The 15,376-nt window shown below is 42.6% G+C and overlaps 1 protein-coding gene across 1 annotated transcript in view; it reads right to left on the bottom strand.

Moving 5' to 3' along the window:
• The window catches only part of Tbxas1 (thromboxane A synthase 1), a 136,148-nt gene that overhangs the window by 102,091 nt on the left and 18,681 nt on the right, over positions 1–15,376 (bottom strand). Inside the window, exons 2-3 of the mRNA XM_048340327.1 lie at positions 6,235–6,328; positions 2,707–2,759 (exon numbers count right to left, since the gene is read on the bottom strand). Coding sequence (XP_048196284.1) covers positions 2,707–2,759; positions 6,235–6,328 — 147 coding nt within the window. The remainder of the gene's footprint in view (positions 1–2,706; positions 2,760–6,234; positions 6,329–15,376) is intronic.

Raw genomic sequence — 15,376 nt, 5'->3', positions numbered from 1 at the left:
TAAAAACCAAAATACAAACAAAAGGGCGAGGAGAAGGGTTCCAGTGGTAGAGGACATGCCTAGCAAAAGCAAAGCCCTAGATTCAATCTCCAGTACCCATACAGATGCAAACAAAGTAAATACAAAAAAGAATAAGATAAAGGCTAAACAGTGTACTGCCCATCCCCCCTCCCCGCCCTCCCCCTCTCCCACCCCTCCGCTTCCTGCAGAGGACATCTCCCGCTCCATCAGAACCAGGCTTTGGGGTTCTGGTTGTGGGGCTTAAACTCAGGGCCGAGGTGCTCTCCCTAAGCTATTGTTTTTGTTTAAAGCTAGTGCTCTACCACTTGAGCCACAGCTCCACTCGCATCAAGTATTCTGACCTTCTCCTTCACCCTCCTCCTCCCACTAGTTCCCTCACCCCGGACAGGTTCTGTTTCCCATTCCTAGCCGTCACGTTTGTCATGGAATGCTCATTGTTGAAAGGGGTTTCATACAGTGGCATTTCACCTATGCCCATCAGTACTTTCATCAGTTTCAACTCCTCCTCAAGTCTTTGCCTTCACCAGAGAACATCCTTCCCTGGCGAGCCTCCTCTTCCACAGAGGCTGAGAGATGGGGGGCCTGAGTGCACGGTGGGGCCCTCCCTCCCAACACAGCGGAAAGTCCAGAGAAGCCCACCAGCCACGTGCAGCCTCAACCAGTCAACTCCAGACAATCCTTAGGCACACAATAAATGATCACTTTAGATCACTCTGCAGCAACGACAAACTAATAGGACAGCATCTAATACTGCATCCTAAATTATTAGTTTTTCAGGACTATATGAAAACCAGTATAGGTGGAAGCATCTGGCCAAGATTATACTTCTCCTGGGTAGGGTCATTTCCAGAGAAGACAAGCCAGTACCTTTAAAAATAAGCAATTAGAAAACAGAAGTACAAAGTCCTATGACAGACAGGCTTCCAAGCTAGTAGATATGGTTAACATGTTCACAATCCAACAGAATTTTAATGCACCTATAAAAAATATACGATGGGCTGGGCACAGTAGTTCACATTTGTAAGCCCAGTTACTTGGGCGATGGAGATCAGGAAGATTACGGTTCAAGGCCCATCTGGGCAAAAAGTTAACAAGACCCAAGCTCAGTAAATAAGCCAGGAATCAGTTCATGTCTGCAACCCATCTACACAGGAGGCATAGGTTGGAAAATCATGATCCAAGATTGGCCCTGGGCAAACACATAAGATCTAATGTAAAAAAAACAAACAAACAAAAAACCTGAGGGGGGCTGGGGATATGGCCTAGTGGCAAGAGTGCTTGCCTCGTATACATGAGGCCCTAGGTTCGATTCCCCAGCACCACATATACAGAAACTGGCCAGAAGTGGCGCTGTGGCTCAAGTGGCAGAGTGCTAGCCTTGAGTGGGAAGAAGCCAGGGACAGTGCTCAGGCCCTGAGTCCAAGGCCCAGGACTGGCCAAAAAAAAAAACAAAAACCTGAAAGCATAAGGCGCTGTCCGGGGCTCAAGTGGTAGATCACCTGACTAGCAAACACAAAACGTTGATTTCAAACCTCAGGAGAGCCAAGGAAAGAAAAGAAAATGCTACTAAATAACATCCCATATCTGAGGAGATGCTGTGTAAAATAGAATAAGATGATTAGACTCTAGTGTAGAACGACTTACGTTAAAAATCAACTCAAGCCTGTTAAGTCTCTAATAGAGAAAGTAGTCTGACCATGGGCTTATTCATCAGACTCGGGAGTTTCAGAAAAAGAGAATCCTTCTCTGAAGCATGAAGGAGAAAATTCAGGAAATTCAGGAAAAATAAAGGGAAGAATCGTATCACTTTAAATGGCCAAGAGCAAGGGTGACCATATGTCGTAGCATAACCAGGAAGTCTTCATTTATACTGTTATCCTATGTAGTTATTAATAATACTTCCTTCCTCTTCAAAAGGGTGCTGGGCCAAGTGAGATTGAAATAAGTGAAAGGTAAGTCATTAGGGGCTGTGAAAGCCAGCTGGCCCTTCGCCATGGAGTGTGGAGGGTTGTCACGTTCTATACAGCACAATGCCTCCCAGGATAGTGTGGAATGACTCAGACATCCAGCCAGGGTCTTTCAGGAGAGCACAGTGCCTCTTTGAACAACACTGAGGGTCTTCTCAGAATAAGAACTTTGCCTGTACCACAGGGTGCCCTCTTTGTGGACCCTCAACAAGAACCAGAGAATCCACCCAGGTACCTACTGACGAATGAATAGACAAAAACAGAATATGCTTGCACATAGAAAACTGAGGTTTCTTTGGCCATAAAGAAGAATGAAATCATGCCATTTGCAGGAAAATGGATGGGACTAGAGTTCATTACAGTAAGCAAAATAAGCCAGACTCAGAAAGACAAGTGTCAGAATAGTTTTTCTTATATGTGGAATCTAGATTTTAAAAAAGAGAGAGACATGGAAGTAGAAGGGAGACTATTTGGGAAAGGGAAGAGGACCAGTAGGAGGGGCAGGGGGACAAGAGAAAATGACAAAGAACGTTAAATACATGTGTATGAAGATAACACAATGACATGCACTTAAAAATATACTCACAAAATAAAGTTGAAAGAAGCCTTGCCAAAGAAGTGAATATAAACAAGCAACATTCCTATTCTTATTATTTCTGCCACATCAACTCAACATGCAGAAATATAAACATATAGAATAAAAGCTGAATCTTCTTACCCACACAGAGGCCCAAATTGTTTCCTGAGTTCCATTTGGCTTTCCCAAAAACCCTGCAGAAAACACAGCACCACAGTAAGAATGATTGAGCAAAATTTCAACTTCTCAAATTTACTCAGGGAAAAACAACTAGAAAGGCAAGAGCAAAATTACATAAACCATAAAAAAGAATTCAAGTTGTATTGCTTTCAAGTACTGCATAATATTGGATAAACAAGAGGCTTTAAAAAAATATTGCCAAGCTAAGCTCTTTGGCAGCTCCATTTTAATGGAAGAAAGACATCACTGGTACTTAAACTATTGAGCCTAACTGCTACTCAAACACTGTGTACATGCTAATCTATAATATGCACCCTCCTCCCCCATAATACGGCTCAGATCATTCCTTGGCCAAGTTCCTTTCATGGCCCCTAAATGTGTAAACTTCTCAGTCTCTCAGAATTATCACTAATCTGGAATACTTTCCAACTAAGTTACATTTTAACGAAAACCAACATATTCAAAGTAAAATTTATAAGTATAATAATAACATGACTTTAGATTAATTCTGCATCGGATAAAACATGGGCATATTTTTATAGCAGAGTGTACCAGGAGGTATGTGCAGAACAAAGTAGGTGGAGCATCAGAAAATGCTAGAGTCCCTGTGCTGTAGGGGTGATGAATGTATGGGACACATTAGGACATCACATGGGTTGGGGCTCAGAGAATTTCAATATGGCAGGGGTGATGTATATATGAAAATACACATGGATGGAGTTGGGTGGAAAATGCTAGATTTGTGCTGGGGAAGGGTGTGTATGGATGGGTAGATATGATAAATAAGTGGTATAGTGTAAGAGGAGACCTGAGGGTTAAAGTGGATATCCTGAATGGAAACAGACCCCCATCCCATTAAGCCCACTGAATTTTCCAGCCTCAGTTTTGCCATACACCAAGGAAAGTATTCATTAATATAAATATAGTCAATGCAATGACTAGGTTCTAGCAAGTTCTAGAAAGAACTTGGCAGGCTCTGTGCATACAAGGATGGGCTGAAAAGGAGCTGGGGAAATTTTTCAAGAGGTAACAGCTTGGTGTTCTCCCCATACCTAAGTTATACTGTTTCTGTTAAAAATGTTGCGACCAAACGCATTCATTATTCGACTCAGTACCCAGGATGGTAGCTCCCAGCAAAAGGTGACATTCATTTCCTTCCTATCTCCTGTCTGGTTTGTTCTGACACTTCTAACATTCTTCATGCTTGCTTCAAGGATCCGCAGGAAGCTTCAAGGAGCTAGTTGGTTTGGACTCTCCGGCCTTGCCAGAAAACAAGATGTGAGGTGAGGAACTAAGATACTGGGAACAAGCAATCAACATGACAAATTCTGGAGAGGGATGATGGCAGAGAAAGAGACAGAAATGAGAGCAAAGAAATTTAAGCAAGGGAGATAAAAAGGCAAAAATAGCTAAAGCTATTTTGGGCCTAGAGCCAAGGAGCTGCCTTTCGGGGGCGGGGGGCAGAGAGAAGGGGGCATCCTGAAGAGCCATTAGATGGGTATAATCAGGGTTCATCCAACCCTTGTCTTTTCCTGCTCTTGTGTGGCTTTTCACACACACAATCTCTTGGCTCCTGATGTTGTTCTACTGGCAATGTCCCTGTGAGTTAGGAGGATAAACCACCAGGCTTCTGAGAAACCCAATGTGAGGAAAAAATAGCTTTCCAAGATAGAGACCAGGGGCCTTATCTCCAAGCGCCTGCTGGGCTGTTTCTATGATATGTCACTGTGGCAAATTGAAGACAATGTACTTAAAATAAAGCAGGGTTTCTGTACCAGAACCAGATACCCTTTCTGACTTTTTATTTCTGTATCCTACAGCTATTCTCCCTGCAATCCTGGCTCAAACCTAAGGCTCATGTTTAACTCCTTTGGCCTTGAATTCTCAGCACCATCGTGGTTCCCAATTTTTCCCATGTTCTTTTTTTAATTTTTTTTTTTCCAGTCATGAGGTTTGAACTCAGGGCCTGGACACTGTCCCTGAGTTTTTTCACAAGACTAGCCCTCTACCACTTGAGCAACAGCTCCACTTCCAGTTTTCTGGTGATTAATTGGAGATAAGAGTCTCACAGAACTTCCTGCCCAGGCTGACTTTGAATCGCGATCCTCGGATCTCAGCCTCCTAAACAGCTAGGATTACAGGTGTGAGCCATTGACACCCAGCCCATGTTCTTTTTCTTGTGGCTGGCATGATCATCCTGTACCAAGCTCTTCCCACTGCAGCCTGGATGGATTCAGCAACTCCGACCTAAACTGTTAGTGGTCCCTTGCATGGGAATCTTGCATTTCTATGGACCTCACTTACTCCAGAAGGACGGAACATGAAGAGCTCTGCGCGTGTCCTTCAGAGTGTGAGTAAACAAGTTACAGAGCCCCATAATTCCCAGTGTGCCCTTACTCTTGGCTTCCGGTGGGTACAGACTGTGGACACTCCAGCTGTCATTCTCAAGACATGGCACACGTGTGGTGCTCCCTCCCTGGTGTCTGTGTTTCTCTCTTCCACAGTAATTGCTGTAGGCTGCCTCCCTTCTGACAGTTCTCCCTCCTATCTAAAGCAAGACAACAGCTCCCATCTCCACTACCCAATCCTGCTTCGGTGCTGTATACCGCCATTTAATGGTACACTTTGTAAGTAATCTGAATCCTAAGGTATGGGTAATTAGAGGCACTCAACCAATAGAGTTTGTGCTGGTTCCAACCAGCAGATTCCAGAGCAACAATGAAGAAATGTCCATGCAGTGATATCTCATATTTATTCATTTAATATTAAATAAGTAATAATCCAGTATTGTCATGGGGCAAGCAATGGGTTAACTGACAGACATAGTTAAACCCTAGCTGTCTCCTCTAATCTCTACTTTTATAGGTTCAGATTGACCTAGGGCTATCTTTCTTTTTTTTTTTTTTTTGTCTTTTCTTTTTTGGTACTGAGGATCGAACCCAGGACATTGCACTTGCTAGGCAAGCGCTTTGCTACTGAGCTACATCCCAGCCCAGACCAGGGGCCATCGTAAGGGAGTTACAGGAAGATAAACAACAGGGCACATTACAAGAGGTAGATAACAAGGAAAATTCAGGAAGTACTGGGGTAGACAATTTTGGTAACAGATCCAGGGTGCCAGGAATCACCAAGAAACAGGGACTCCTTTTGTCTTTTCACAGGATTACTACAGAAGGTCAAACACTCACACATACACAACCTGGGTTTTCCACTGCTATCATTCACACACTAGTCAAATTTCCTATGGCCAGTCACAGTTCCATTGGGCTCAGGGGTTCTCACAGATTTGTGGTGAATGAATTAATAATGGGTAAATGACAAGACTCCATCATATTGATGGGTGACGAGAGAGGGCATTGTCAGCACAGTAGACAATGGCTCATTGCATCACATAACACCTTCATACACAAACCACTTGGGGTTGACCTAGACAAGACCAGTTCTTCATGGGGGAAGGCTTGTACCTGTACCAGTGAGTTCATGCCTTACCTGGCGGAAGAACATCATGTTTCCAATGAAAGGAGATGGCTTGGGGTGTCTGATGCCCAGCTTTTCCAGTCTTGAGAATGCTGATGTGGAATACCTGGGTGGGGGGGAGGAGGGGGGAGAGAAATAAATTTCAAAAGCCAAGAAACTGAAGATTCTGTTCATGTTTTGGCCCAATTAGGAACTGGAAAAACTGAATTCATGGGAAGTTTAGAGTAAGGATAGAAGAGTAATTTCCAGTGAACATGACTAAGGAGCAAAGGGTCGAGGGCTCACAGTGCACAACAAAAGTAACAAGAGTAACTCAACCAGAAACTCCTGGGTGATGGATGGGCCAGAGGTCAGGGATCTGAAAACCTCAGAGTTGGGAGGTGCCTCAGGGATGAAGTAGCTCACCTGCCCCTCCCTGCACCCAGAAGCTCACCATGATCTTCGAAAATACATCTCATCCCAGCTCTAAATCTATCATGAGCAATTGCTTGAAAGTCTCAGTGATGAACTCAGTGATGAACTGATGATTGTTTTCTATAGAAAAAAAATTAAATACTAGAACAATATAAAACAATTTTATTAAAAAAAAAAAAAGGAGATAGAGCCAGGCACTGGTGGCTCATGCCTATAAACCAAGCTACTCAAGAGACTGAGATCTGAGGATTGTAGTTCAAAGCCAGACTGGGCAGGAAAGTCTGTGAGACTTTTATCTCCAATTACCCACCAGAAAACAGAAGGTGGAGCTATGGCTCAAAGTGGTACAGTACTAGCCTTGGGCAGAAAAGCTTAATGACAGTGCCCATGCCCTGGGTTCAAGTCCTACCACCAATAAAAAAAAAATGTGGGGGGGGTGGGAGATGGAGGGATGCCATAGAGAGCAGATCAGACCAGACAATATCACCAACCTCTGTTAGTCCCTTCCCCTCCCCCCCCAGCTTGCAACCATATGAGAAGCAGACTTTCTTAATCAAAAACCAGGAAGTGTGGTCTGACAGACTTCCGTGCCACTTTCCAAGAGAAAGCAGCAGTACAGTGTAGCTGTCAAAACATTGGAATTACTAGGATATTTCAGCAGTTTATGGGAAGAGAAGAATAGCAGGAGTTAAAGCCTGGCTTAGAAAACCATGGCCATATGGCCCTGATCCCTAACCAGCCAGCCAATTAGGTCAAAAGTTCAGTTAGTTCAGAAAAATTAATGAGTCAAACTGAGATTTTAGCATCATGCCGAGATCAGCCAAAGCACAATTTAGAGACTGGGAAAAACAACAGAGAATAACTCCACAGACTGGCTTCCAAAGGGGACTGCAACTCAACAGACCTCAGTGGCAAGAATCGCTCATTTGTTACAAGGTGGAATATTCTCCACCGTCCTACCTGCAGTCTAAGAGGCAACACAAACATAGGGACGGTTCTGCACATCATTAAACATGCGGAGCAAGGGCAAGACAGCTTGGTATGGGTCTGTATTCTTCTGAGCAATGTGTCTCTGTTTCCAGAGGCCACAGGAGAGAATCAAACAGGATAAAAGGGAAGGCAGACTCCTCTGCCAGAACCACCAAGATTTCCATCATCTGGAGATGTTGTTCGGATGGAATGAATTCCCAGGACATCACACTGAAATCCGTGTTCAAGTGTCATTACAAGCCATGCTACAGGCTTCTGTGAAGGACGCAGATTAGTCATGCCAACATTCCTCTCCATGCCTGTGTGCACTAGCACAGTGGGCAAAAGTGACTGTTTCAAGTAGATGATGATATTTTAAATGATGGCCCTTATACCCAACGAGAGGGATCAAAGAAGACTTAGAGCATCTCCCTTACCACCTCTCTAACCACCTCAAATCAGGAGTCTGGGTGCATTTTTTTTCATCCATTTCTGTGAATTATTTTCTAAATGGAATCTCTCTTATAGAATAAAAGAGAAATATGAAGATCTTGGGCCACGTAATTACATCTTAATTTTTGTAATTAGATGTCTTGATTGTCTAATTAAAGGACAAGACGTCTGTGCCTAATTACACATGCTAATTATAATGCAAGCCCATGCTCTAATTATGTAACGCCACTTACAAGAACACTGCCCGTGTGTCTCTGCACAAAATTCAGACATTTTCCCAGCATATGGCAATAGCAGAGAATGTCCTGGGCCTAACCACAGATTTCAGGGCAGAACGTGAGCGTCTTCAGCTGGGAATTGGCCAACTATCATCACCAGTCACCAGCATCTCACCATCCAAACCCGTCAGGGAAGAGTCTCTTCACCAGGTTTACAGGCAACCTGCACTGTGAGTTTGCTTAGTCTTGTTCCCACTTCCTCCCCTGCCCTCTTGTTTCATGCATTTTGGATTCAGGTTCTTAACTCCAAATTCATGGATTCTACTTGTGATGGGTTGGTAAGTTGCAAATGATAATTTGGTACTCTTAGGAGAGGAGCACAAAGGCACAATGCATGTGTGCATCGGATCATACAAAATAATATTGATCAAAATGGACTCCAGGAAATGGAAACAAGATGTAGTTTTTGTTTTTGTTTTTGTTTTCTTTTTGTCTTGTTTGTTAACCTGCCTTTAGAAGGGTAAAGGAGAAGAGGCACAGAGATGGAGGAACAAAGGGTAAACAAATGCAGCAGTACTCACTGGACACTATGTTAAAAACAAACTATACAACTTGTGGGGGGCTGGGAATATGGCCTAGTGGCAAGAGTGCTTGCCTTGCATACATGAGGCCCTGGGTTCGATTCCCCAGCACTACATATATAGAAAATGGCCAGAAGTGGTGCTGTGACTCAAGTGCTATCCCTGGGCAGAAAGAAGCCAGGGACAGTGCTCAGGCCCTGACTCCAAGGCCCACAACTGGCCAAAAAAAAAAGTCTATACAACTTGTGGTTAAGAATGGGAGGGAAAAATTAGGAGAGAGCGAGGGAAGGAGTGGACACCATCCAAAAAGAAATGTGCTCTTTACCTAACTTATATATAACAGCAACCCCCTCTGTACATCACCTTTATAATAGCAATAATTTTTTAAATAAAAAGTAACTTCAAGTCCTACCCCTCAGGAATGTCAGAATGACAACCTTATTTGGAAGTAGGGTCGTTGCAAATGTAATTAGCTATAATGAAATCATACTGAAGTAGAACATAGGTCTAATGCAGTGACAAAGGTCTTTCTAAGACGCCCAGGAGGAGACAAAGGCACAGGAAAGACACCAAGTGACTGTGAAGGCAGCATGAGGAACAGCTGCCTACTGACACCTAGATTTCAGACTCCGGGCCTCCCAGACACTTCAGGTACTTTGACATAGGAAACTGATCCCGGGGATCAGAGGGAGTCAGCAAAAAAGTGTTCATGTTTCTGCTCCTGTTACTTTCAAAATCACCATTGCAAAAGGAGTTTCTCTTTTATGTCACTTAGGTCTGTGCCATCCAAAAATGTACAGGTGGCCTGGGATGCACCTGGGGAAAGCAGGTAATGCACAATCATCCCTCGATCAGCACGGTGTGATAGTTAGAGCAGCTTTCCTTTGACAGGAATGAATGCAAATGAATCCCACAATTATGATTATGGACATCTGTCATTGTTTACATGAAGGATACCGAAGTTGGAAAATGACAACAGAAAGCAGAGATAGCTGCAGAGAGCATTCTTTGGTTTTATTTTCACAGTGAAGGCAGTCATTAAATGCTAGTATCTGCCATGCCAGTGGTGATACTTATCCTGTCCCTTCTCATAATAAATGGAGCCATATGGACCATCTTCAACATAAGGCTCAAATGGTAAAGCTGGGAATGTTCTCAAGTATTTTCATTTCCTCAGGACAAATGCCCTCTTTTGATAAATTTCACATAGGTATGTGGTAAGTTGTTTAATCCAAGTAGCCACTCACAATGAATTGGAGATATGTTGAAGAATCACAAGACAGGCCCAAAGGGATTGAAGATGGGAACAAAAGAAGCATGCCAGTGCTCTAGAGTCTCACAGGTTGCCCTCATTGCATGTCTTAGGCAGCCTTAGGGGGATTGGTCTGTCCTCTAGTATGTGTCTGAGTGCAGCCAGCTCCATGGTTCACTAATTCCACTTTCGCCATTACTAGCAAACGATTTCTACATGGTTAGCTGCTTTGGGAAATTCCAGAGGTAGTTGATGTCTTCAAAGTGGCAGCATACTCTTGGAAAACAGAGCTTCTCCCGGGGTCACGGTTGCGAGGTTCCAAGACCAGGTAAAGCCCGGGGTGCTGGCAGTGCTTTTGCCCTGCTCTTCAGAGAGGAGCAGCCCGCTGTCATTCTGTAAACAGCGCAGGGCGTACTGGAAGCTTCATCAGAGACCAAGCCCTGTGTTCAGGTGGTTTTGATAAGAGTTGAGAGCAGAACGTAAGGTCTGCTGGCTTCACAGAAGGCAAATCTTGAAGCACGTGACAGACATTGGGCCAAGGAAGTTCAAACTGTCAGGGAAAAAGTATAGTCTCCTTTTCCTGAATCTTTGTGGTTATTTTTTTTCTGTGTATTGTATATAGTTGAGACTATATACTCCATAATTTTTCTGTTTTTATTTCTCTATATTAATTATCATGGGTATTATTCATGGCTGCATAGTACTCCCACAGACATAGTTGTGCATGACGATTTTCCACACGTGGAATTCACTTGTCACTAGTTTTTTAACACAGGTCCAAAATGCCAAACATTTTCCAAAAACTGTGCTGTTTAGTTCCACTGTCTTGTTCTCATTTCATCAGTCTTGTAAGGTTGTTTTTTCTAATTTGGTGGACATAATCAATGTATCTTCATTTCTGCATTTCTATTATTACTCAGGAGAAAGAATTTTTTTGCTGTACCTTCTTCACTAATTTAAAAACATATTCCCAATGTTGAAATTCTTTCTTTCTTCCTTTCCTCCTCCTCCTCTCCCTATTTTATTCTCTTCTTTTCTCTCTCCCTCTTGTCTGGCTCTTACAATTGTTTAGGTGGTACGCAGGACAGTGCCACAGGAGCTGATTCGCTTGGGGACTGGGTAAGGTGCTGCACATCTGTATTGTGAGACTATGGGATAAACTAAAAGCAAATGGACTGGGATTCAAGTGGTAGAGCCTACTAAGAGGGAGAGGGAAAAGGAGGGGAGAGGGAGAAGGAAAGGGGGGAGAGAGCACGGGACAAGTGAGGGGAGAGGGGAGGGGAAGGGATAGGGAAAGGAAGAGGAGAAGAAGATAGGGGAGACAGGGGGGAAGGGAAGAGGAGGAGGGAGGGGAGATGGAAAGGGGGAAGGGAAGAGAGGAGAGGGGAGGGGAAGAAAGGGGAGGGGAGAAGGGAAGGGAAGGAGAGAGGGGGAGGGAAAGACCGGAAAGAAGAGGAGAGGGGAGAGGAGGGGAAAAGGAAGGGGAGAGAGGATGGCAGAGAAGGAAGAGAGGGGAGGGGAAGGGAAGGAAGGACGAGCAGTCTGGTACTAATACATCCCACAAGCTGACTCCACACGCACAGGAAGGCACAGAGAACAACTAGCTGGCCCAATGCTTCACTGTTTTCATTCACTTAGAAAATAGCCAACTTCAATGATGATGGTTGACTTTGATTGGATTCCATTTTCTTTCTTTCCATGTCTCGTTGCACCCCCAGCTACAGCAAGAGGACTGTGGGGATAGAGTAGCTTCAGTCATGCCTCCATTTCCTGTGGGGAATTTGTAAAAAGCAGCCTTTGCTTGGGAGGCTCGTTCAGTTCCCCTTTCAGCATCATGGATGTATCTTGGCATTCCCAGCAAGTTCCTTCCAGTCTCCATTCCCTGGAGACTGCCTTCAGCTGGTCCTCAAGGCTGGGGACCTTCCAGTTCACTCTTGCTCATGTGTCTGTAGTAGCTAGCTTACCTCCCAAGACACAACTTGAAAATAGCAACCATCATTTACTAATTTATCATGGTGAGTGGTTTGTTCCCCAGGAATGAGAATCTGACATCTCTCAAAGCACAGAAGGCTGCAAAGGTAAATCAATCAGCAGAGGGAAGGCTAAGCCAGGTTTTGCCAGAAGAGGTGGCTCAGCAGGACAGATGGAACATGGTGACTCTAACAAAACAATCCTGCCCACTGTGGTGTTGGTGTGCTTGCTGCCCTGGCCCCTCCTTTATACCGCCATCTCTACCCTGCTCCTTGTAGTATTGGTGCCTGGGCCCCTCTTGTCTGGTTTATGCCAGTGCCTTACTATTTTAATTATTACATCTCTAAAGTATTTTCTTCATGTCTTACTCTCTTGTTTCTAATTTTGAAATAAATTAATCTGTTGATTTTTTAAAAATCCTGTTTGGACTTTTCTGGGAATTGCAATTATATTTATAAATTAATTTTGATAACACTTATAGATTGTAACACGATTCTTCTCATCTATAAACGTGGCACATCTCTCCAGGGATTCTCTTCTCTGTCCTTTGGTAACAATTTAATAATTTTATGCATAGGAAACTAGGCATGCATATGTTTACATATGTTTGTTATTGGAATTTCTCACCTGCAGAGATACCATTTTTGATGCCAACTTTGTATTCAGTGGTCCTTCTAAACTTCATTAGTTCTTCTGGTTTGCATGTGGAATTTATTTGATTGCCTGTGTTGGCAATTATATTTCCTGCAAATAATATAAATTTGTTGTCTTTTTTAAAAAGCTGTTTGTCTCTCATTTTCTTGTCTTGTTACTTTGGCTGGGGTTTCTAATTAAATGTTAGAAGGAAGTGGTAAGAGAAAGCATCTTTCTTTTTCCTGAATCTACAGAAATATATCTAATATTTTAAGATTAACTGTGAGATTTTGCTGTGAAATTTTAAGTTTTTTATTGAAATAATGGTATTTACTTCGATTTTTAGTTTGTTTTTCTAGGTTTAGTCTTCCTATAGCCTTGTCTAGGTTTTTACTCTTGTCTTTCTCCTATGTTGATCATTCTAATTTTTGTTTGCTATTTAATTATTTTATGCTCATACTTTGATTATAATTCCCCTTCTATTTTTTGATGGGTACTTTCTCTTCATTTCTTTTCTTTTCTTTTTTGCCAGTCCTGAGGCTGGAACTCAGGGCTTGAGCACTGTCCCTGGCTTCTTTTTGCTCAAGGCTAGCACTCTACCTCTTGAGCCACAGAGCCACTTCTGGCTTTTTCTGTGTATGTGGTGCTGAGGAGTCTAACCCAGGGCTTGGTGCATGCTAGGCAAACACTCTACCACTAAGCCACATTTCCAGCCCCCTCTTCACTTCTTATAGCTTCTTAAAAATGTAGCTTATTTTAAATGAGTACACTTAAAGCTATAAGTTGCTAAGTATTTCTTTAGTTGCAGTCCACTCATTTTGAAATGCACTGTTTTCATTGTATGAGGGTTGTAGTCTAACAGTGGATTTCTCAATATAAAATGTGTTCTAAGAGGCACACAAACTCATGGAGGGAGAGGGGGAGGGGGAGGGCGGAGGGGGAAATGAGGGAGGAGGTAACAAATTGTACAAGAAATGTACCCACTGCCTTACGTATGAAACTGTAACCCCTCTGTACATCACTTTGACAATAAATAATTATGGTTTTTTTTTAAAAAAAAGAGGCACACAAGCAAATCACAGAGAATTTCAAGACCTTCTTTATTAGTTCTGTCCAACCCTATACAAAAGATTTAGTAACACTCATTATAATTTGTCCCCAAAAATTCAGGAAAGTGAACCACTCATGAGCTTCACTGTTCTGGAAAAACATTGAGGACTACTAAATAAATATTTAAGTAGCTGGCAGACATGAATTCTTTCTTCACTATTGTAAGTCTCATGAAAATGTAATCACTGCAGCCATTAGCCTAAAAACAATTGTGTCACCAAATAGAAACATTCTATATTGACAATGACATCTGAATTATATAATCATTGCTATCATTATAATTTATAACAAGTGATATTGCTGCCTATGTCCTAGGCAGTATGGTGTTTTTTATACACTGTCTTTTATGACACAACGAATCTATCAGGGTAGAGGCACAAATCATGCACTGATTAGGAAATTAAAGCTTGAAGAGAGGATTCAAGTGCTGCTCATGATTGAGCTAGCATTGAAACCAGAGCAGCCACATTTCAAACAGGGTCTGTTTTCCACCATCTCCACCAACTTGTTCCTTCCTTCCCTGTCTTCTAGGCTAGGCGAGGCTGTGCGGGCAAACTGTGACAAGAGAGCATACAGAGAATATGCTGAGAACACAGGCAGGGTGCTGAGAACACAGGCAGGCACCTAGAACCCGTTACCTGGAATAACAGAAACTAACAAGCTCGTGACCATGACAGGAGAGGAGAGTGAGAGCCTTCATTTAGCAGCATCCATTCATTTTGGTTCCTTTCTCTCTTGTTTAGCTACACTCGTTACTCTATTATTTTTTCCCTTCACTTTCATTAATTTCTTCATCGATGCTTGATCATGCCTATCAGGATACAATCAATTCTTCCAGTCTTTGATCATAAAAGAGAAAGCAACCTCTTTTGACTCTAGCCAATAGTACCATTCTCTCCACTGAGTTCCAATCCTTTTTATCCCCCATCTTTTAATATCACTGTGCATTTTCGTTTTTTTTTGTTTCTTTGTTTTTAATTTTATAACTGCACCTTTTTAATGTTTACTAGGTATTTTAAACTGTAAGTATCAAAACTTAGAGACTTCCTTAAATTTTTTATCAGTATTTAAATGTGAAGCTTCATTTTGAGTTCTTTTCTACATCAGTGGCACCTGAGCCAACTCCAAATCATCACCATTGCAACATGTTTACTCATTGCTTGAGTCAGGAATCTCAGAGTTGGTAATTTGCACAATTATCCATATTAGGACATCCCTACAAGTTGGAGGATTATACGTCCTCACCCCATTTCTTTCAGGCAAACTGAAGACTCAAAACAGATTGGGGGGATGTAGCCACACACCAACCAGGCAAAGAACAGATCCTACTTACTCAGAGTCAGATACCCCTGTGGACACCTTGATTTTAGCTAGCAAGACCTGGGCATGTCTTAGATGGACAGTTTAATCAAGTAAAACATGTTAGATACATTTAAATCTATGCGCTCACAGTAATACAAAAATATCATATGTCACCATGGTGAGATATGGTTAGACTACTTATGATACCATGTTTGATAATGCATAATTCAACCACAAAAATATTTTAAACA

The sequence above is a fragment of the Perognathus longimembris genome, chromosome 2 (assembly GCF_023159225.1).
Source record: "Perognathus longimembris pacificus isolate PPM17 chromosome 2, ASM2315922v1, whole genome shotgun sequence".
NCBI lineage: Eukaryota > Metazoa > Chordata > Mammalia > Rodentia > Heteromyidae > Perognathus > Perognathus longimembris.
The sequence above is the reverse complement of the archived record's forward strand: the minus strand, read 5'-3'. Positions and strand labels throughout refer to the sequence as shown.